The 25,032-nt window shown below is 41.6% G+C and overlaps 1 protein-coding gene across 2 annotated transcripts in view; it reads left to right on the top strand.

The window, feature by feature from the left end:
• Window positions 1-25,032, top strand: part of grik4 (glutamate receptor, ionotropic, kainate 4) — a 378,192-nt gene that overhangs the window by 164,528 nt on the left and 188,632 nt on the right. For both annotated transcript variants that reach the window (XM_085243381.1, XM_085243380.1), the window contains exon 3: window positions 22,226-22,359. In XM_085243381.1, the coding sequence (XP_085099507.1) occupies window positions 22,278-22,359 (82 nt within the window). In that variant the 5' untranslated portion in view covers window positions 22,226-22,277. The remainder of the gene's footprint in view (window positions 1-22,225; window positions 22,360-25,032) is intronic.

Here is a 25,032-nt window from a genome sequence, read left to right as displayed (position 1 = left end):
GAGATAAGACAGAGACCTTCAAAGTAAAACAGGAAACACATAACACAGACTGAACAAAGACAGACTCACATGCAGGCACTACAACAGAGGGAACAGAGACGTGGGACCAGGGCAGACACAGACACTGACTGGACACGGGGATATAGCGGACAGGGGAGACAGCAACTAAGGATTACACAGAGACAAACCATAAGACATGACTCTAACAAAAACCCAAAGACTAGAAATTATAAATAAGATAATAAACTCAAAAACCCTGGGTCAACGACCCAGGCATCCTAACACTTTTCCTGATCTCTGAGGACTTTAATCACATCTCCCTGTCCTCCACTCTCCCCACCTTCACCCAGTACGTCACCTGCTACACCAGAGACAATAAAACATTGGACTTATTGTATGCCAACACCAAGGAGGCATACAGCTCATCACCTCTCCCTCCCCCTGGGGGGCTCAGATCAGAATCTGGTTCATCTCCAGCCTGCGTATAAACCTCTGGTACACAGAGAACCAGTAGTGAAACGCACAGTAAGGAAATGGTCAGCAGAGAGTGAAGAGGCCCTGAGGGACTGTTTCCGTTCTACTGTGTGGGACAACCTCTGCAGCCCCCTGGAGGATGACCTCAACAGCATCACAGACTGCATTACGGATTACATGAACTTCTGTGTGGACAACACCGTACCCATCAAAAAGGTACGGTGTTTTTCTAACAACAAGTCATGGATAAATCCTGAAATTAAGGCTCTCCTCAAGGAGAAGAAGAGTCTTTAGATCTGGAAACAAACAGGAGCTGAGAGTTGTCCAGAAGAAGCTGAAGTGGAAGATAAGGCAAGGAAAGGAAAACTACAGAAGAAAGAGGAAGAACAGCTACAACAGGGCAACTTCAGAGGGGTTTGGAACAGCCTGAAGACAATCTCAAGACAACCCCCCCCCCGGCTGCAGGAGACTTGGGGTGGGTGGATGACCCCAAATAAATATTTATAATAATAATAATAGGTTTGATCAACCACCCACCCCTCCCACAGCATCGTCCCCCCTGCTGCAATCTCCTTCATCTTCAGGGACTGCCTGTCCTTCATCTCAGAACTTCACACCTCTCAGCTTCACACCTCCTAGCTCCCAGTCATTAAGCCCACCCCCGGCTTCTGTGGACTCCAACATACACCCCCCTCCCCCAAACTCCACTCTTTCTATCTCAGCACTTCAAGTGAGGAACGAGCTTCGCAAGATCAAGGTGCAGAAGGCTGCAGGTCCAGATGGCGTCAGCTCCAGGCTCCTGAGATGCTGCACAGATGAACTGTGTGGCATCCTAGGATATCTATTCAACCTGAGCCTGTCACTGGAGAAAGTACCACAGCTGTGGAAGACCTCCTGTGTGGTACTGGGAACAAAGACCTCACATCCCAAGGACCTCAGCAGCTACAGGGTGGTAGCCCTGACATCGCATCTGATGAAGACCCTCGAGAGGTTGGTTCTAAACTATCTGCGCCCCCTGGTGAGGTCTTCATTGGATCCGCTACAGTTTGCTTACCAGCCTGGCATTGGGGTGGAGCACCCCATCATCTACCTCCTGCACCGAGCTCTGACTCACCTGGAGAAGCCTGGAAGCACTGTGAGGATCATGTTCTTTGATTTCTCCAGTGCTTTTAACACCATCCAGCCATGACTTCTGAGAGATAAGCTGGAGCTATCGGGAGTGGACCACCACATGTCCCAGTGGATACTGGACTACCTCACAGAACGTCCACAGTATGTGAGGACACAGGGCTGTGTCTCTGATACATTGGTCTGCAGTACGGGGGCCCCACAGGGACCTGTGCTGGCACCGTTCCTCTTCACCCGCTACACTGCAGACTTCTCCATCAACTCCCCACGCTGCCACCTACAGAAGTTCTCTGATGACTCTGCCATAGTCGGCCTCATCACAGGTGAGGACGACTCAGAGACCAAGGAGTTGGTGGTGGACTTCCGGAGACACAGACCCACCACACTGACACTGGTGAACATCCAGGAAGTGGACATTGAGATAGTGGACTCTTATAGGTACCTGGGTCTTCACCTGAATAATAAACTGGACTGGAGCCACAATACTGACGCCCTTTACCGGAAGGGCCAGAGCAGACTCTACCTGCTGAGGCGGCTGAGGTCATTTGGAGTACAGGGAGCGCTTTTAAAGACCTTCTATGACTCTGTGGTGTCATCCGTCATTTTTTTACAGTGTTGTATTTTGGATCAACACTTTATCGGCAGCTGAGAGGAAGAGGTTGGATAAACTCATTAGGAAGGCCAGCTCTGTTCTGGGATGTACCCTGGACCAAGTGCAGGTGGTGGGAGAGATGGCCAAAATAACATCTCTGATGGACAGAGTCTCCCACCCCATGCATGTAAATGTTGCTGAACTGCAGAGCTCCTTCAGTGAGAGACTGCTGCATCCTCCATGCATGAAGGAGCGTTTCCGCAGGTCCTTCCTCCCTGCAGCTGTCAGACTGTACAATCAGGACTGCTCCCAACAAACATAGATGTTTACATCTGCGCTGTAACTGCAATAACCGATTTGCACTACAACCTGGTTTGCCTCTTATCTGTAGTTATTTTTATTTAATTTAATAACTGTACAGTACTCTGTTTATAGTAACCGTTGTCCTTAATGTAAATATGTAAGAAAAATTGTGTATGTTTCTGTTCTGTGTCCTGTGTACTGTTTGTTTGTATATGTGTCTTTCTGGCTGATGTTACAACCAAATTTCCCCTTGTGGGACAATTAAAGGATTATTCTATTCTATTCTAAAAGCATGGAGTCCCTCTTAGACAAGGTCAATAGGGTAATCATGGTATATATACTATAATGACAGGTGGCTGAGCCAGAAGCTTTAAAACATATGCTTAGACTGGAATAACAAATGAACTGGTCCTTCAGTATAAGGACGAGTTCAAAGACAATACTGGTAGGTTGAAAGCTTTGGTAATTTGTCTACTGACACTGGTAGTGTTTTACTAGCCTGAGGGCAGTTCTCATTTTGAAAATTCAGTTAGGGGAGGAGATTATTGAAACTGGGACTTTACAACCTGCAATTAGCACAAATATCTCACATCATCATTTAATTAAAATTACTGTCCTTTAGGGATGATTCCACTCTTCTGTCATCATAATATTGAGTCATTTAGTGCTAAGTCCCCTCCTAAATTCCAAAAAATGCCTGGAGATTTTTTTTCACACCGGCTATCAAAATGCTATTAAATATTGATGAATCGGGCAGACTTAAGATCATCTTTGACTAAGCCTCCTGCTCCCCCGTATTTTGAAGGTGGTTTTGTCACTTGAAGCCATCGACCTTGCTTTGCAACATAGCTCTCTGTCTAACTGTATATGTCTTCTTGCTCCCGTAAGCCTTTCGTTTCATTTTCAACCTGTTGTTACTGACACACAATGCTGTTTACTTGTACACTGTGAAATTACCCACATGTTGGAGTTCGCACTGAATGTGAACGAAATGTTTGTGAGCTTTTGTTTAACAGCTTGCGTAGTGCAGTCATAAGGTGTAAACGAGGTGCAATAAACCTGTTAGTAAGAGTATGTAGTTAATTACTGCGCGTCTGAATGTGTAGATGTCAACTATGAATAATTATTGACACTGATATGTTCTCGGGAACACAAAGGACTCCTTCTGTTTGTCTAGTCTGAACGATGCAAACGAGGTACCTTTGAGTGAATTGTGGAGTGTTCGGCTGGTTTTTATTTGACGCATGCTGAGTAAGACTTAAGTTTTTGCAGGATTTTGAGTAGCTTGAGTGATTTTTGGGATTGTTTAATATTGGGCTTAGCTACAGCATTCTTTTTTCAATCTTCTGGTAAACTGGAGGTGCTGCTGAGCTTCAGGATGGCAGGACTGATTCAGCTGCTGTAACAAAGATATCTAGTATAGTGACAGGCAGAACAATAGAAGCCTGTGCCTCAGATGAAGACACCGGGGTACTCATAGGCACATTGTTATATAAGGTGTATAAGCCCCGAGAAGAAAATGCAATGCAAAGCTATGCAGTGTTTTTCAAAGTCATGTGAGATTAAACCAGTATCAGTACACTTTCAATCTAGTATTTATTATGTGTGTTACACCCCTTTATTAAACTCTTAAACTTTGCTGCTACTGCTGTGCTCAGTGTTTTCCTTGTGGTCTTAGCCTATTTTCTTTCTCTCCTTTCTTTTTTTATATAAGGTTGCCCTTCTGGGAAAGAGAATCTCATTTCTGATACGTTTCCAAAACTACAAACTGCAGAACTGTATGGAAAAACTCACTAACCATATTTCAAGTACTCAATTTTTCTAACTAAACACTATATGTGTTTTCAAATGGACTTCTTAAGAGTCAAGGCATCTTCTTTGACATGTTAGATTAGTGTATCGTCATCTTTGACTTGCTACCAGTATGGATGAGGCGATTCTACTTGTATTCCCACTGACAGGTAGGCCACTGAGATTTGATGTCACATTAAATGTGTGTTTACTGCTTGGAGAGGTTAGTGAGCTACATGCTGGTTGTGAACATCCAGTTCATTCTTGAACAGAGAGTCTCAGGTCATTTCAGAGAACTGAAGAGCGGAGCGGTGACTGATACTTATCATATACAAATACCTCCTCCTTCTCATCTTCTGAGTGCATTGTTTTCACTCGTGTCTACACGTTTCACGTGGACTGACATTCTCTTTGAACTCACTGCAAATATTCACCCGAGGAGCATGCGTACCACATGCATATTAATTTTCCGCAGCTTGTGACAGTCAAACAGTCTTGAACATCGGTCACACATCACTTATTCCCATCTACAAGTTGCTTTTGTGCCATTTCTGCGATTCCCATTGCAGCAGTACATGAATATATGCTAATATATGAGACTCATTATGCATCTGACGTGCCTTTGGTTTAAAGTGTCAGTTTTAATTGTCCATTTGCAACTGAATAACACAGCGTTTGATGTATGATTGACAGTTTTGATATGTGGATTGTGTAAACTGTTGTTCTGACAAGGCAAGTCAAACAGCTGTCAGACCAACCTGTTCCAGCAGTCGCTAAGCCTTCCTTGTACTTCCCAATTCACAAAGCGCAGACAGTCTGACTAGCTTAATGGTCAAACCGAGCCCACTGATTCCAGGATAGGAGTTCGCGATAGATGTAAAGAATATAATTATCAATGTTTTTAGATAGTGCCAGCTAGTCAGACAGTAAGCCATCACCTCTCCCCTACTCCTCAATATGTTTAAGTTGAGGCTTGTACTTGTAATTTTTTTAATTATAATTGATGGCAGTTGCTGATCCAGATGTCTGACTGTAATAAAACACAGCCACTAAATTAGTCTGTCTGGTGGTTCCATCATTTTTTTTTTTCTTTTAATTTTCATTTAACATAGCGAGGAGCATACGTGCACGCATGCTTTTTCACTCAACAGGGGGGAGCAGGAAACTCGGGGAGCTTTGAGAATTAGATTGAAGAAAATTTGGTGTATTGCTTTTAGAGTGTTTTCCTCCCCTGTATAAATACAAACCCTATTTGTCAAGTATGACACTGATGCTTAACAGCGTCTGTGCTGAAAGAATTCTGGTGTCCCCCTCCGATTTTAATAAAACAAGGATTTTACCAAAATCATTCAGGGTGTCTGTGTCTATGTGTGCAAATGGCTGTGTTTTTATTAAACAAGTGTGCACCAGCCAGTAGAGATAGGGATATTCAAAATTAGTCATGAGGAAGGATTGCCATGCTGTTTTTAAACATGATTCAAGTCGAACCAAAAACCTCCTTCAGTGGTTCATCTAGTATATTTTGTCTTCAAGCTGAAAGAATAAACATAAATTTATCCATTTCCCACATTTTTAATCTCTTTGTTGTTTGCATATTGTTGCCATTATTTATTGATGATACCTGTGGGGGAAAAAAAAAAACATTCATTCTAAGGATGGATTTTTTTCTCTGCAAACTAATTAGGTGCTTTTAGCATTGTGCACTATTTAAGCTGCGTTAATTGAGTTTTTGTTACTAGGTGTACGGGAAAAAAAGTTGTAGAAACAAGCTTTGTTTATGAATAATGGGTTAGCGAGCATGCAACACAGAAAACAGAGTGGAATGAATTGTGCTTTTTCAGTTCTTTAAAGGGAGAGATTTGTGTCACAGTCTGGCTGAGGCAGACTGTATGTGTTTGCAAGAGAGGACTCAAAAGCAGACCAAAAACTGAACGTGACATGGATTTAACAAAAAACAAGCCATTTATTGAGGCTAGGAAACAAGGTACAAACAAAAGGCATAGGTGAAACTAAACAATAACCTAAACTCGGTGAACTAAAACTAAACATGAAAAAACCTTAAACATGGTGAACTGACATGGATACCTGAAGTTGTGACGTGGATGAGTAGACGACCTGACAATGACTGAAGACACACGGACTAAATACACACAGGAGGATAATGAGGGAAACGGAAACACATGGGGAAACAGCTGACACACATGAACATAACGACGTCACAAGAGGAGAGTAAAACTAAAAACATTGAACATAGGAACACAGGACCCCTTCAAAATAAAACAGGAAACATAATGAGACGCAGACATGACAACATGAACTTGACAACATGAGACTCACAGACATGAAACACATGAAGGGCAAGGGAGACTTCACAGGGGTTGAAAACACAAGGGGGAACTAATAAGCAAATGAACATAGGAAACCTAATGAGCTTAAACATACTATAAACATCAAAATGAACTAAAACTCAAAACACTGGGTCATAAGACCCAGGATCGTGACAATTTGCTTTTTTGTAGTATATATATATATATATATATATATATATATATATATATATATATATATATATATATATATATAGAGAGAGAGAGAGAGAGAGAGAGAGAGAGAGAGAGAGAGAAATTACAGTATACAGTCTTTATTATAGTGTATGTATCTGAAACCCTCTCACTTTTAGAGCCTTTAAAGTCCTGCTCAGAAAAGCTATGATTACACAGCGGTCCAGTTTCTCTGATTTCATCTCACATTCTTTGCCTGCGCTGGCTGTGAGCAAAGAAACAAAAGGAGAGCTACAATAGCCGACATTTTATACAATCCTATTCAGTATTCACGGGAGGCTTATGCCGAAAATGCAATGGGTACAACTCTATGCAATATGATTGTATGTCTGTCTACCTATTTATGCCAACTGACAGCTGAAGTAATCTGTGCCACTGTCCTCTTCATTCCTCTACAATCTGGTCTCTGCAGTGGGACTTGTACTCAATTCTGATCCTCAGGAAGAATTACTGTTATTCTTTCATGAGGTGAATACCAAATATGTTACTGTAAATAACTGAAATATTACCATTACTGCAGGTGACTGTAAAATATATTTAAAGTTTGTGTCATGGACCACTCTGAATCTTATAATGAGCATTTTAAGATTAAGGTGCAGGAAGCATAAGAAGAGCTACACTCACTCACTTTATTGGGTACACCTTGTATTGCATTGAAATCTGATGACTGTTTTTAGCACAGTGAACTCGTAAAGTTCAAGAAACCAGTTTGAGGTGAATTGAGGTTTGTGACATGGTGTGTTATCCTGCTGAAAGCATCCATTAGAGTACTGGGTGCACTGGTCATGAAGGGATGCACATGGTCGGCAACAATACTCAGGTCAGCTGCACCATTTAAAGTATTCTTAACTGAAACTAAAGTAATATCTCCGGTTATAACGAGTGGATATTTGAGTTACTGTTACTTTTCTGTCAGCTCAAGTAGTTTGACCATTGTCTGCTGACCTCTGGCATCAACAAAGTATTTTCACTGACACATTTTCTATAGAGATGAGAGATGGGAGAAAATCCCAGTATATGAGCAGTTTCTAAAACTCTCAGAGCAGCTGGCACCAACAACTGTGCCACGTTCAGCCACTTAAATTGCTTTTCTTCCTCATTCTGATGTACAGTTTGAACTTCAGGATGTCATCTTGAGTATTTCTACAGTGGGGCAAAAAAGTATTTAGTCAGCCACCGATTGTGCAAGTTCCCCCACTTAAAATGATGACAGAGGTCAGTAATTTGCACCAGAGGTACACTTCAACTGTGAGAGACAGAATGTGAAAAAAAAAATCCATGAATCCACATGGTAGGATTTGTAAAGAATTTATTCGTAAATCAGGGTGGAAAATAAGTATTTGGTCACCTCAAACAAGGAAAATCTCTGGCTCTCACAGACCTGTAACGTCTTCTGTAAGAAGCTTTTCTGTCCCCCACTCGTTACCTGTATGAATGGCACCTGTTTGAACTCATCATCTGTAGAAAAGACACAGCCTCAAACAGTCAGACTCCAAACTCCGCCATGGCCAAGACCAAAGAGCTTTCGAAGGACACCAGGAAAAGTATTGTAGACCTGCACCAGACTGGGAAGAGTGAATCTACAATAGGCAAGCAGCTTGGTGTGAAAAAATCAACTGTGGGAGCAATCATCAGAAAATGGAAGACATACAAGACCACTGATAATCTCCCTCGATCTGGGGCTCCACGCAAGATCTCATCCCGTGGGGTCAAAATGATCATGAGAACGGTGAGCAAAGATCCCAGAACCACACGGGGGGACCTGGTGAATGACCTGCAGAGAGCTGGGACCAAAGTAACAAAGGTCACCATCAGTAACACACTACAACGGCAGGGAATCAAATCCCGCAGTGCCAGACGTGTTCCGCTGCTGAAGCCAGTGCATGTCCAGGCCCGTCTGAAGTTTGCCAGAGAGCACATGGATGATACAGCAGAGGATTGGGAGAATGTCATGTGGTCAGATGAAACCAAAGTAGAACTTTTTGGTATAAAGTCAACTCGTCGTGTTTGGAGGAAGAAGAATACTGAGTTGCATCCCAAGAACACCATACCTACTGTGAAGCATGGGGGTGGAAACATCATGCTATGGGGCTGTTTTTCTGCCAAGGGGACAGGACAACTGATCCGTGTTAAGGACAGAATGAATGGGGCCATGTATCGTGAGATTTTGAGCCAAAACCTCCTTCCATCAGTGAGAACTTTGAAGATGAAACGAGGCTGGGTCTTCCAACATGACAATTATCCAAAACACACCGCCCGGGCAACAAAGGAGTGGCTCCGTAAAGAAGCATTTGAAAGTCCTGGAGTGGCCTAGCCAGTCTCCAGACCTCAACCCCATAGAAAATCTGTGGCGGGAGTTGAAAGTCCGTGTTGCTCGGCGACAGCCCCAAAACATCACTGCTCTCGAGAAGATCTGCATGGAGGAATGGGCCAAAATACCAGCTACTGTGTGTGCAAACCTGGTAAAGACCTATAGTAAACGTTTGACCTCTGTTATTGCCAACAAAGGTTATGTTACAAAGTATTGAGTTGTATTTTTGTTATTGACCAAATACTTATTTTCCACCCTGATTTACAAATAAATTCTTTACAAATCCTACCATGTGGATTCATGGATTTTTTCCCCACATTCTGTCTCTCACAGTTGAAGTGTACCTCTGGTGCAAATTACTGACCTCTGTCATCATTTTAGGTGGGGGAACTTGCACAATCGGTGGCTGACTAAATACTTTTTTGCCCCACTGTATATGCCTACATTGAATTTCTACCATCTGATTGGCTGATTAGATATTTATGTAACAAGCAGTTGAACAGGTGTACCTACGGTAACAAAGTTTCAGTTGATTATATATTGGTGTGAAAGGTACTGCTGTCCAAACCACTTATTGTGCTCAGTGACTTCATTAGGTTAATTCTCCTGTGTTTGGGCTTCAAGTCTTTTGCTTGGTCTATTTTTTAAATTTTCTTATGTGAACAGCCTACAGTGTTGTAGATTTATGTCTTAACAGAATACCTTAACCTAAGAAACCTAAGGTAAGATAAAAAAAAAGCAAAAAAATAAATGAATAAGTAAAAGAAAAGAATGAAAAAGAAAATTTGACTTGAAGGTGGTGAGCAGTGTTGGTCAAGTTACTTGAAAATAGTAATTAGTTACTAATTATTTCTCCAAGAAAGTAATCCTGTTACTTTACTGATTACTTATTTTCAAAAGTAATAAATTACTTAGTTACTTTTAAAAAAATATGATACACAACCTGAACACATAATAAAGCAATAGACCTTTCAGCCTTAAAACGCTGCACGGTCATACTTTTTCCCGCCCTCTATTATTGATCTACACAAGCCTGTTGCTACCACGGCACAGACGTCGCATGCTTCTACGTCATTGTCATGACACACTATCATAAACAAATTCACGGTTTAGTAACGCAGCGTGCTTACGAGAACGTAACAGTAATGATTACTGTTACGTTCTCGTAAGCATGCTGAGTAATCTAATTACTCATTACTTGAAAAAAGGAATCGGATTACAGTAACGTGTTACTGCCCATTTTTGGTGGTGAGTAAACAGAAGAATGCTTGGAGCAGTGAGTGTATCAAGGAGCATTATATACCTGTGTCTCCTGAACCGCTTCAGCTCCTGTTCTTTTTACTGTATATTTTTCTTAATAGAATTATATTTTTTCAAAGTCATTTTATCCCAAGCACAACCTAAAGAGCCAGCATGCACTTTAGCCACTTTGGCTTCAGTACAGAAGCCCTGCGGTAGTAAAGATATATCAGTCTGTGTTTGTGTTTCTGAAAAGAGAAGCTGAACTGAAATTGATATCATAGGTTTGGGTGTGTTAAAAATGAGGGCAATCATTCAGCTCAGTTTTCATTTTACCCCTGTATCGAACGTATTGGAATTTGTGTTGAATGCTAAAATGAATGAGCTTATCTCACTGAAAAGCCATTAGTGTTACTGATTGCATTGACTTTCACTCTAAAGCCTGCCAAAGCTTTTGTCTCTACTCAGCGGTGATTTAGCCTGCGAAGGCTTCTGCAACATATCTAAGCTATCATTGACATTGATTGGCCATATTTAGTATCAAGGGACTCAGCATTGTGTTTTTAATTTAATGTCTCACTTCTGATATTCTCATATGCAGTCAAATAAATGGCACCCTGTTGGAAGAAGCAGTTAAGCTTTATATTGTTAACTAGCACAGTGCTGTTGTTTGTGTCGGGAATCTTGGTAGTTAAAAAAAATCTTTCACTTCCTGTTCAGTCTTCCCCGTTCTACACTGGGTTATCAGGTGTTAGCTGGATGAACGTATTTTACATTTTTTTTTTTTTTTTTTTTTTTTCTAAATGACATCAGAAACAGCAGTATGCGACATTACGTGATGGCAGAGCTTCAGTTCATCCTTTGTCTTTTTTTTTTTTTTTTTTTAATAAATAGGACAGGGGGAATGAATGAGAGAAAGAGGGGGAGAGAAAGAAAGAAAACCAAAGGGGAGAAGAGACGGTGAGAAGGGGGGGGAAGAGAGAGAGAGAAAAAAAAAAAAAGAACTCCTGGGTCACCTGTATGGAGAAAAAAAAACAAACAAAAAAAACAAAAAAAAAAAAAAAACAAACAGAGGAGACAGCAAACAACAAAGAGCAACATAATAATAGAGAAAACAAAGCACCATCACAATAAACTAGCTAGTCATAGATATCAATATTTACTAAATAATAAACGATATTGTGCAGCACGCAAGATAGACAGCGCACAGTGTGCTTTGAGGCAGCAGCCAAGAAAGCTTTAGTCCGCGTCTGTGAATACCCATGTGTGCATACCTGTGTGGATCAGCATGCTTGCATTCCAAAGGTTTCTCCATGTAATGATCTGCTAGGGAGTGTGGGGGGGCCACAGCCCCGTCCTCCAGGGTGTGAAGCGGGTATGGAGGAGATCAAAACTCCAGACATCCAGAGGCCCCCAGAACACAAGAGACCATGGAAGACCAACAGAGGGGCAGCCGCGCCACTGTTCCAGTAAGAGCTGAGGAGAGTCCCAGATGAGGGCTCGCCCAGCAGCCGCGGAGCAGAAGTCAGGGGGAGTTGCAGTGACGCGCCCGTGAGCTCCGCCGGCCCCCAGCTGTGCCTGAGTGACCGAGCCCCAGGCCGAGAGGCCGGGGGCACCCCACCTCCAAAGGGGCCCGAGCGAGCCCCAGGCCCCGACAAGCGGCCGCCAAGGAGTGAACCGGTGTGTACCCGGACGCCCACCCCCAGACACAAAGAACCACCAACACACCGACGCCTGAGGGAGTCCGCCACCGGCAGGGGAAGTGGTGGTGGGTGGAGATAGGCCTCCAAACCTTGGAGGGCCTGAGGTGTCCCCAGAGAGGTGACGTCTGATACCCAACCTGACATATAGACACAGACATACAGGCACACACAGACACAAACATCCATTCCCACCCTCATGCTCTCATATGCACTCACTCCACACTCAACCAACGTGGAGACAGACATAAAGAGACGCTGTACACACAATCACACTCCCCAAGCGTACTCTACAAACCGGGTCTAGGTACCCTTGCCCCTGGAGGGGGGAATTGCACCCAGACCCAGGTGGTGTTACCCTTTTCCCTGCGGTGGGGAGAGGCAGACCACCCCGACTCCGCAGCAGCAGGGAGGCCCCACACCCCAGACCGCAGTCGGACGGCCAACTCCTCCTACTAGCCCTCCTGCTCCAGCAGGCCGTAGAGAATGGGGGTGGGAGAAGACTCCAAACCTCCCTCCACCCGCTCATTGTAGTGTTGATGCATATGTGTTCCAAGGTGCAATTAAAACCCAGGAGGGCATGGAGCTACCTGCCAAGGAGCAGCAGGTAAGCGCATAGTCCCTCCTGCTAGCCCTCAATGACTAAGTGTATTTAAAATTGAGAGGTGGGCAACGACGTCAGGGGTGAGGTATACACCCTGATGGTAATTTGGACTCCGTGATTGTGCCCACCCCCAAGATCCTATATGTATGTGTAATGAGAGTGTGAATAATGTGAATGTCTAAGTTGTGGGATAAAATTGAGGCAGAGGCAGCCAGAAGGGGACGGGGGGGTAGCCTCCTCTGCACCCTGGTGACATACCCCCACTCCAAGGCCCTGCATGTGTGGGTGGTTGTGGAGGAGCGGGAAGAGGGAGGTAGCTGGAGATGGGGAGGGAAGGAAGGGAGGGGCAGGTAACCCCTCCCTGGGGCCAGCTCCCCCGCTGACCCCAGTAGGCACTCCCACCCTCCGCGACCCGCCAGGGAAGGGGGGCCCAGGCCCATCAGACCGGGGCCCAGTGCAGTAGCGCCCTCCGGCTCCACAGAGCCCTGGACAGTCCACCCAACCCCACCACAGAGAAAACTGCACCCACCCCACCATCCACACATCTTCCAGACTACATAAGACGGTAAACGCCCAGGCTGAGATCTTCCTCCACCTCTCCTGTATCTCCCCCTCCTGCAGAGAGTTCCTGAAGAGAAGAAAGCTCCTGCAAGATGTGACCATCCCCCCCACCAGTTGAAGAGCCCCCCAGGCGGCTCGACGCACCGGCGGCACCCTGCTCCAGGGCCGGGCCCCCATGCACCCACCCGCCCACAACCCCGGCAACACACCAACCAGTACCCAAGCCCCCGAGGCCCGGCCCGGGCCCCAGCCCAGAGACGGAGCGCCCCCAGAACCTCACGCCCATCCCGGACCCACCCAGGGGCAGCCAGGTTGCCAGGTCAGTAACCCACGCCCGTCAGCACAGACCCTCCCCTAGCCCCGCTGCACGCAGCTGCGAGGAAACAGTCACCTGAGAGCCAACAGAGCCCCCAACCGGACGTGACCGCTACCCCGGGTTGAGCCCCCCAAGGAAGATGCCTCCGGGGAACCCCCCGACGCCCTAAGCCTGTCCCTACCCCCTCACCAATCACAACAGTGAAGGCGGGACCAAACTATGACCCCCCACCCCCACTAGGTGATGGAGCTGATAAAAGGGGCCCAGAGCAATTGATCTAATGTGGTGGCAGAGGCTGTGTCAAGACTAATGTAATCTAATAGATAATTTCTATATTGGTTAGAATTAAGATTATTTTTATTTTTCCAGTTCATGAGGACTGTTTTCTTGGCTATGCATAGGGCAGTGAAGATCATATGGGCTATATTCTTTTCTGAAGTGACATTATCTAAGCTGCCCAGTAGACACACTAAGGGGGAAGTTGGAATGTTACATTTCAGACACTTTGATAAGTCTTCACATATCTCGTGCCAAAACTTTTGCACTGGTGGACAGAACCAAAGAGCGTGGATGTAATTGTCTGGTGTATTGCCTTGACAGTGTGAGCAGTTGTTGGAAGATGTAAAGCCCATCTTGAACATCCGATGACCTGTATAGTGCACTCTATGAAGTATTTTGTATTGTATTAATTGCAGACTGGGATTTTTAATTAATTTAAAAGTTTTTAAGCAAATCTGAGACCAGAAGTTTTGGTCTAGGTTGACTGATAAATCTGCTTCCCACTTTGCAGTAGGAAGGGATATTGATTCATCTAATTTAGAAAGTGTTCTGTATATTTTAGATAATAATTTGGGGGATTTAAGGGTAAGAAAATGTGCCGCACTTAGTGGTGTTTGTAATTCAACTTGACTGAGGTTAAATTTCTTTTTTACTATGGATTTAATTTGTTGATATTCTAAAAACCTTGTCTTGTTGATCCCATATTGTTCAACTAGTCTGTCAAATGGAATAAATTCTGTTCCCTCTAATATATGTTCTAAGTATTTAATTCCTTTACAACTCCATTCTGGGAAATTAATCATATTATTGTTTTGTAATATGTCAGGGTTATTCCAGATAGGTGTAGGTTTGCATGGGATTAATGAAGACTCCGTTATTTTTAGAAACTCCCACCATGCTGTTAGAGAAAAGCTGATGTTGATACTTTTAAAGCATTCATGTCTTTTGATGTTTGAGCTAATAAATGGTAGGTCTGAAATCTCTAGATCCTTGCATAGTGCCTGTTCAACATCTAGCCAGGGCTCAACTAAGAAGGTATGTTTTAACCATTCTGAGATGAACTGAAGCCTGTTGGCTAAGAAGTATTGGTGAAAATTAGGCAGATCTAATCCTCCTCTATCCTTGGTTCTTTGTAGCGTTTTTAAGCTAATACGCGGGGGTTTATCTTTCCAAAGGAATTTGGAAATATATGAACCCAGAGATCTGAACCAATCTTGTGATGGTTTGTTAGGGATCATCAAAAATAAGTAATTTATTTTTGGCAAGATCATCATTTTTATAGTGGCGACCCTTCCCATGAGTGATATGGGTAAAGATTTCCATCTAGTCAGATCGCCTTCTACTTTCTTTAGAAGTGGGATGTGGTTTAGTTTAGTTAAGTCTGAAAGCTTAGGAGAGACATTAATACCTAAATATTTAATATTTCCAGATTGCAGTGGGGCAGAGGAAGAATTATGGAAGGAGCAGTTAATGGGGAGAACTGTAGATTTTGGCCAGTTAATTGAATAATCTGAAACTCTTGAAAACCAGTTTATTAAAGTAATTACCTCAGAGAGGTTGGTTTGTGTGTTTTGCAGAAAAAGCAACACATCATCCGCATAGAGACTGATTTTATGTTCTATGTTCTTACATTTTATGCCCTTAATTGTTGTAGCCTGTCTAAATGCTGCTGCTAGAGGTTCGATAAAAATTGCAAAAAGTGAAGGGGAGAGTGGGCATCCCTGTCTGGTGCCCCTCAGGAGACAGAAGCTGGAGGATGTCTGGTCATTTGTTCTGATACGAGCCGTTGGGGAATTGTATAATATTCTTATCCAGTTTATGAAAGAGTTTCCAAAACCAAATTTGTGTAAAGTTGCGAATAAAAATTTCCAATTAACTCTGTCAAATGCTTTTTCTGCATCTAGAGATAATATTATGGTTTCAATGTATAAGAATACCTTAACCTAAGAAACCTAAGGTAAGATAAAAAAAAAGCAAAAAAATAAATGAATAAGTAAAAGAAAAGAATGAAAAAGAAAATTTGACTTGAAGGTGGTGAGCAGTGTTGGTCAAGTTACTTGAAAATAGTAATTAGTTACTAATTATTTCTCCAAGAAAGTAATCCTGTTACTTTACTGATTACTTATTTTCAAAAGTAATAAATTACTTAGTTACTTTTAAAAAAATATGATACACAACCTGAACACATAATAAAGCAATAGACCTTTCAGCCCAATTCTATTTTTTCTGCATAATCCATCATATAAAATTGAAACACATGAAAAAGTCTCTTTTTAAAATTTGTTTTATTAGTTTTAGTCTTTAACTTTATGCATCAAGCAAAAATTAAATTATGTGCAACAGTGTCTGACTTGAAGACATTTGTTTAACCTTTAAACCTATTTTCTGAATATTCCAGCATATAAAATAATTTTTTGTGTTTACACTCCCTATTTCAAATAGATGCGATTAAATAACAGCAAAAAAGAAATAAAATCAAAGATTCAACAGCACTAAGTCCCGTCGCTCTTAAATCTATTTTCACCTGTTTAGCAGGAGTGGAGGTGGAGGTTTGCCTAATTTGAAGTTAAATTTTCACTGTAGAAACAAGTTTTCTTCCAATGGAGAGTGTACACCAGAAGATTTCTACAGATTCAAACTCAAAGTAATGTCTGTACTTCCAAGCTATGGGGCTGTTTTTCTGCCAAGGGGACAGGACGACTGATCCGTGTTAAGGACAGAATGAATGGGGCCATGTATCGTGAGATTTTGAGCCAAAACCTCCTTCCATCAGTGAGAACTTTGAAGATGAAACGAGGCTGGGTCTTCCAACATGACAATTATCCAAAACACACCGCCCGGGCAACAAAGGAGTGGCTCCGTAAAGAAGCATTTGAAAGTCCTGGAGTGGCCTAGCCAGTCTCCAGACCTCAACCCCATAGAAAATCTGTGGCGGGAGTTGAAAGTCCGTGTTGCTCGGCGACAGCCCCAAAACATCACTGCTCTCGAGAAGATCTGCATGGAGGAATGGGCCAAAATACCAGCTACTGTGTGTGCAAACCTGGTAAAGACCTATAGTAAACGTTTGACCTCTGTTATTGCCAACAAAGGTTATGTTACAAAGTATTGAGTTGTATTTTTGTTATTGACCAAATACTTATTTTCCACCCTGATTTACAAATAAATTCTTTACAAATCCTACCATGTGGATTCATGGATTTTTTCCCCACATTCTGTCTCTCACAGTTGAAGTGTACCTCTGGTGCAAATTACTGACCTCTGTCATCATTTTAGGTGGGGGAACTTGCACAATCGGTGGCTGACTAAATACTTTTTTGCCCCACTGTATATGCCTACATTGAATTTCTACCATCTGATTGGCTGATTAGATATTTATGTAACAAGCAGTTGAACAGGTGTACCTACGGTAACAAAGTTTCAGTTGATTATATATTGGTGTGAAAGGTACTGCTGTCCAAACCACTTATTGTGCTCAGTGACTTCATTAGGTTAATTCTCCTGTGTTTGGGCTTCAAGTCTTTTGCTTGGTCTATTTTTTAAATTTTCTTATGTGAACAGCCTACAGTGTTGTAGATTTATGTCTTAACAGAATACCTTAACCTAAGAAACCTAAGGTAAGATAAAAAAAAAGCAAAAAAATAAATGAATAAGTAAAAGAAAAGAATGAAAAAGAAAATTTGACTTGAAGGTGGTGAGCAGTGTTGGTCAAGTTACTTGAAAATAGTAATTAGTTACTAATTATTTCTCCAAGAAAGTAATCCTGTTACTTTACTGATTACTTATTTTCAAAAGTAATAAATTACTTAGTTACTTTTAAAAAAATATGATACACAACCTGAACACATAATAAAGCAATAGACCTTTCAGCCTTAAAACGCTGCACGGTCATACTTTTTCCCGCCCTCTATTATTGATCTACACAAGCCTGTTGCTACCACGGCACAGACGTCGCATGCTTCTACGTCATTGTCATGACACACTATCATAAACAAATTCACGGTTTAGTAACGCAGCGTGCTTACGAGAACGTAACAGTAATGATTACTGTTACGTTCTCGTAAGCATGCTGAGTAATCTAATTACTCATTACTTGAAAAAAGGAATCGGATTACAGTAACGTGTTACTGCCCATTTTTGGTGGTGAGTAAACAGAAGAATGCTTGGAGCAGTGAGTGTATCAAGGAGCATTATATACCTGTGTCTCCTGAACCGCTTCAGCTCCTGTTCTTTTTACTGTATATTTTTCTTAATAGAATTATATTTTTTCAAAGTCATTTTATCCCAAGCACAACCTAAAGAGCCAGCATGCACTTTAGCCACTTTGGCTTCAGTACAGAAGCCCTGCGGTAGTAAAGATATATCAGTCTGTGTTTGTGTTTCTGAAAAGAGAAGCTGAACTGAAATTGATATCATAGGTTTGGGTGTGTTAAAAATGAGGGCAATCATTCAGCTCAGTTTTCATTTTACCCCTGTATCGAACGTATTGGAATTTGTGTTGAATGCTAAAATGAATGAGCTTATCTCACTGAAAAGCCATTAGTGTTACTGATTGCATTGACTTTCACTCTAAAGCCTGCCAAAGCTTTTGTCTCTACTCAGCGGTGATTTAGCCTGCGAAGGCTTCTGCAACATATCTAAGCTATCATTGACATTGATTGGCCATATTTAGTATCAAGGGACTCAGCATTGTGTTTTTAATTTAATGTCTCACTTCTGATATTCTCATATGCAGTCAAATAAATGGCACCCTGTTGGAAGAAGCAGTTAAGCTTTATATTGTTAACTAGCACAGTGCTGTTGTTTGTGTCGGGAATCTTGGTAGTTAAAAAAAATCTTTCACTTCCTGTTCAGTCTTCCCCGTTCTACACTGGGTTATCAGGTGTTAGCTGGATGAACGTATTTTACATTGTTGAAAACATGCTGCTGTAAAGTCAGTCTAATTGAACAATAAAGCGCCGTAATCCCCCTGTGTGCATAATGATATAAGCTGCAAGGAATATTCAGTACTCAATTAATTTTGGAATGGGCGTCATTCAGTGCTGTTTTTCTGTTTTTCTTCTCTGCTGAACACCTCAAGGGAAGACCTTCGACAGCTGTTATTTGCATAGTTTTCCTAGAAAAAGTCTGTGAAATGATCTTGATGTGTTGACAGTCCTATCCAGCTGTTCCTCTGGGCTCCTGAGCAATAACAGTAAGGTAGTGCGAGAACAGAGAGGGACGGTCTTATTGCCATCTTAGGCGGTGAGCTGCTTAAGGTTTATATTGGTAATATGAACACTACATGCAGATCCATATAAACCTCATGTAATGACCAGTGCAGTTAATGGGGAATTATTCTTTTTTCCTTTTGCTTATATTGTTCACTAATCCATACATTTCCAGAAACATCTGCAAAATAATCATCTGTGTGTCTGCTCTGTTCCTAAAAGGACTTTGCTTCACTTTCCTTTACCTTTCTTTTCCTTCTAGTTAGTGAGTTCAGAAACAACATGTACAGTACAGTGAGGGCTTATTAAAACCTGATTTGGCAGGTGGGGAATGCTAAGGTGTAGCAGCGCACCGTGGGGAGAAGAATTACTTCAATTAATTCACACAAAAACTTATTTTGTGAGTTTGTGTTCAGGCTGTGATCAGCTGACCTGTGATGCTGCTGCTGTGAGATGCTCAGAGTTTGAGCAGATGTTTCATAAGCTATGGGGCAGGTTTCCAACCCTAGACTGTATAAAGCAAGAGTAAGAGGTGAAATTCAGTGAGTGAATCTGATCTGTATATTTTTTGGTAAACTGATGTTATTACCCTGGTTGTAACCTAACATAAACCGTGAACATCACTGCGACCTTTACCACAGTACTGCATATTGACCAGCTTAACCTGCACTAAAGTGTACCAAACTGCCTAGTACAGTATTTTCATGGAACTTTTAAATCCACTGCATAATTAGTAAACTTAAGTTTCTTTTGCATGACATTTCACAAAAAACCTAATTCAGCAGCACATCATGCACAGATTAAAGATCTAATTTAAAAAGTTGAAAGTGAATTAGGACATTACATGCTGGAGTCCTTGTCTTTGTCGATAATCTCTGATCGTTCCTCTCTGTTCTCTCTCTCTTACATCTTTATCTCTGAGATGGCATTCATTAACTTTTTTTTTCTCTCTCGGGAAATACAGCAAATGTACATTTAACTAGCAGACAAACTGTGTGACAAACTGTGCAGAAACAAGTTGTGTGTTTGGTGATACTTGTTGCGTTATTTTAAAAGCTGAATTTAAAATAACCTGCCATTTAAAGAAATGCCAAAGTACCACAACTGCAACTTCAGTTACATCTGCACCCTGAATGCGTCACGAGAATGAGAAAAGGAATGTGTTGAGGGCGTATGTAAACCTGCGATATTTTTATTGTTGCTGAGCAATGCTGTCCATGCTGTCACTGGAAGCCATGTCAGGTTGTAACACGTGAAAATATCACATAACACATATGTGAAAGTAATATTTATTAACCTGCCTGTCAGACTTGATGGCTCATCAATAGAACGTGTTGGAATGCTAATTCCAGTCAACTTTAACCCAATTACAGTACTGTAAAACAAATTAAAAAAACAAACACATTAAGAAAGTTTCATGCCATGGTAAGACTTGCATTGTGACTCATTTATTTATCTGGTTTTATACTCACATGCTACTTTTCTGGCCTTGGCTAAGAAATGGCATATTAACCAAAAACATGCTACACATAGCAGCAAACACTAAAATCTGCGAGAAAGTGTGTAGATTAAATGAAACAACTTTGAAATGAACCGATACTAAGATTTGCATGACACTGACTCAATCTTCAAATCTCCCTCTTTAAATGTTGTCCATCTCTGGTCCAGTTACCCAGCTGAGACACTCTAGATAAGCACGTCCTGTAGTCCAAAGAGTGTCTTCCTGCATCCAGAATAATCACACAGGTGCAAACGCAGGACTGTCAGCTTCCTCCCTTTGAAAATGATATTGTGGCTACATTTGCACCTCTACTGGCTTTGTGCCTGCATAAATATAGAGGACCTTACTCTTTCCAGTCCAGCTGCAATAGCCTTGCTGTCTGCCATCTTCATGCTGTCTGACATTTGGATGCTTTGCCCTCCACGCACCTAACTGGCTTACTCTGTTTGGTAGGATGAGCCGAAAGAAACTTTGCTTGTTTTTTGTTGAAAATAAAGTATTTTACGCAGCTGTAGTGTACTTTATAACAGAAAACAGTCACTGTGGTTGCAGTGACTTTGTCCCTGACCCCCATCCCCCCACCCTAGATCCCCCTTTAAAAAAAACAGAAAGTCTCTTTCTGATCTGGAACATAAAACACTGTCAAAGAGAAGACGCCATCCTCTATCGCTGCGTACCAGAACCACCCACTCCTTTAAGCTTCGTAAATGTCAGCTTGAATAACGTCAGACCTTGATGAAGAGTGAACATCTGAGAATCACTTTAAGAAGGTGTGATGAGGTAAAATAGGGTTAAAAATACCGTCAAACGCATTAATGGTTTACATTTGTGAATCATGTTGAGAATTAATTATGGCATCTGTTGATTTTCTAGTGTTTAGTCTGATAGAGCTGCATGCAGTTAGGTGAGGGAAAATATAAAGAAAATATAGGAAATGGTTGCATCTAAGGGACATTAACTGCACATGGGAAAAACAAATAAAATAGAATAAAATTAGTAGAAATTTAATACTAAAATTATTAAAAATGAAACTATTTCTTAGCTATTACCTACGATAATTCCATTTTGTGCCTCTTGTGGGCAGACTCGCTGGTATGGCAAACCTTTTTAGCAAACAGTTAGTTATTTACACAGGCGGGAAACAGGGAACAACATTATGATTCATTTGGAGTCATATTGCTGTCCACCTGGGAAATGGAAGTCAAATATATCCCCTTTGATTTTCGGTCCTTTATAACTCCTGATGGAAACAGCTCAGAGGGTTTAATACAGACCCAGAAATTTGGTTCAGGATGCTTCAAGTCACCTTATGTGACTTTTTGCTTCAATACCAGGGAGATAAAAAATGGATTTTATGTTTAAATATATAACAAAACAACAAAGACCTAAAAAAAATTTAAAAAGACTGTTGCCAAGTAATACAGAAAAAACAGCAAAGTCATTAAAACTCCCATAGGCTTAAAATTCACTTAGCTGCAGTCTCGCACTGACACTAATAGATTCCTAGCATGCAATGAGAGATGGCATGAGCAAAACAGAGATGAGGCACTGTATATCCGAAGGCTTATCACTATTCTGCACAGATGTGGCTTGTGTGCGTGTCCAACTTGATGCCTGCTGATGTATAAATGGTGTTCTCTTCTTTGTATATTCTTCAGGTGGCTGTGACAGGGGCACCCCCGGGGCAGGACCCATGAGGAGTCATAGAAGATGCTCACAGCCTGGGCGCTTCTGCTCTTCTTAGCCATGTGGGTGAGAAGCACCTTTGGTGGCCCGCTCTCCTTTCGAATAGGTAAATTGCAAAACATAATGGCTTCCACTCTATACAGTGCATGCTTTTCATTCTACTTGAAATATCAGTGAATGAGTGCATTTAAGTTTTTAATTGTTGAGTGGGAATTGACATTTTGTTGCTTCAGAGCTGTCAGCTCAGATAGCTGGATATCCTAATCTTTGCAGTCTCCACAGTCTCGATAAAACTGGCTGGAGGAATTCAATCACAAATGTTGAAAAGTAGCCATGTTTCCTCACATGTCTGTAACACATGGCCTGAGGTATCAACAGGCTACAAAATTAATGTGTGAATGTGACACAGTCCTAATTGTCTGTAAGATACTACAGAACTACAGTCTATAATCTATAGTTGTTTTACAGTCAGCCACACAACAGTTAATGCACCATAGACTTTCATGACAACATTATAGTTTAAGAGTATCTGTCTGGTACAAACTTAATACTATATACTGTTTACTGTTTGCTGTTGTTTACTGTGTATGCTGTGTACAGTGATACAGTATAGCTTTAAGCACTTAGCCACTAAAGCAAGCTTAGACCCAAAACAAACCTATTATTCTAACTCTGCACATACCCACCCTTCCACCTGCATATTAAACGAAATTTAAGGTGCATAATTAGACGCGTGTCAGCTGACCTATCAGATACATTGATTACCTCTCTGTTTATTGCAGCTCTTTTAAATATTTAACTATAAAAGTAATCTGAGCATAGCAAAAATCTGACTCTTATCCTAATCTTGCCCTTTTTTCACTGTTGTAAGCGGCACTTGCAACTCTGCAACTATTTTGACTGTGACTGTTGGGACTGTTGAACAAACATTTTAAAGCAATTGCTAAAATCTAGCAAAACCACTGCAGTACTGTGGTTCTGGAAATAGTGGCTGATCGGTGGACCAAGACTAGATTTTTCACTGGAGAGTCTGCTTCAAAAGTCACATAAACTGCTAGAGTATGCTGGTAACCGATGGAGGTTGGTCCATCTTGTTATTATTCTCCTACAGTCAGCAGCTCTCTGACTCCCTGTCACTTGCTCCCCGTCTACCAAAAGTGTGATTGACTGTCTCTTCATTTATGTATAGAACCCTTGTCTAAGGTTGGAAACGCTTGTTCGTGTGTGTGTGTGTGTGTGTGTTCCTGTCTAGCTATCTTTGTGAGAACCAACAGTCACTTGTGAGGACACACAACCCGGTCGTCACAAATTTGAAGGCATTTAAAGGCCTTTTCTGAGGATCAAAATGTGGTTTTAGTGTCAAGGTTACAATTAGGTTATGGTTAGGTTTAGGGTAAGGGTTAGGGTTAGGCATTCATTTTTAACAGTTAGAGTTAGGGTAAGGAGCTAGGGAAAGCATTATGTCAATGAAGGTCCTCACTAAGATAGCTGAACGGGGTTGTGTGTGTGTGTGTGCACTACATATAGAAATTAATAGTATTAATAGTGAAACTGAGATAGAGATTCAGAATGACATTGATTCTGCGCCTCCCAAACTGTTCCCTGCTGTGATTTCTCAGTGGTCAGCTTTCAACTGTTCTTTTAACAAGAACACTTGAAAGTGAGATCTGTGTGCAGGTTAGAAGGGTGCAAGTTAATAGCACAGAAGCTGTGTACAAATGGCCATGTGGTTATATTAAGACTATTAAAAAAAACAAATAAATCCAAAGGGTGCATTAAAAATAAGAGTGCCTCTTTAGATGATGTACAAATGCAATTCTAATTGTTCAGAAGAAAAAAAAAAAGAAAAAAGCTCATGGCTGATAAATGCACATCCTTTCTTGATCTTTTGTCTTTTCCCTTTACTTCTCTTGTGTGTAAAAGTCTTTTTATCTTTCCAGTATTTTGAACCTTGACGAAATGGAATCAGTTCAAACTGTCATTTTTGAGCGCTATCACCATCTCTTATTTTTGAACAAGGCATTTATGTATCACTCACTGTTTTTCTACCCTGTCTGTTCTGTCTCATACAGTAGCTCTGTCACAGCACATCTGCTGTTTGCAGAATTTTTTGCTGGATTGTCACATAATGCCCCAAACCATTTTCTGTATTTTGAAAACAGCAGAGTTTCAGAGTTTACTCTATCAACACAACCAAGAACAAATCATTCCTTGTTTGTGAATATCATTTGAGAAGTAGCTTGCAGCCGCATGCCTTTTCTTTCTCCCAGTTTTCCCTACCACCCTCCACCTGATTGTACCAGCTCCACAGCAGTGGTGGTTTATATTTATCTCAATGTTGCATCGTTGATGGATAATTAGGTGCTTGGCCTGTTTTTGTACATTTCTTCTAATGTCATCTTTGCACAGAACCCCATTCATTGCTAGTTTATTCCAGTACAAGGCATAGATATGCAAAAGTACAAACACACAGCCACATATACACGTTTCACAACCCACAGAGACACACAAACAAACACATAACCCAAAACACCACTACAACTCTGCCATTTGAGCTGCAGGAGATGGTATTTAACATGGCCGTCCCTAGAGTCCTGCCTGGCTGGCATAATGTCACTGTCTGGCCTTCTCTGAATGTGTGAGTGCCAAAAACAACCTCCTGTCCCTCACACATTACCACCAGGACCAGCTAGCAGCCAGCAGCAAGCTCAGTGTAGGTGAACTGAGGAACTTCTCTTTGTGTCTGCCATGTTCTTAGCAAATCCAGGGATTAGGATCT

Source organism: Mchenga conophoros, linkage group LG14 (assembly GCF_057382185.1).
Source record: "Mchenga conophoros isolate Kocher_MC1m ecotype Shallow Benthic linkage group LG14, M_conophoros_male_GT1.1, whole genome shotgun sequence".
In the NCBI taxonomy this organism is placed as follows: domain Eukaryota; kingdom Metazoa; phylum Chordata; class Actinopteri; order Cichliformes; family Cichlidae; genus Mchenga; species Mchenga conophoros.
This window is presented reverse-complemented; position numbering and strand designations above follow the sequence as displayed.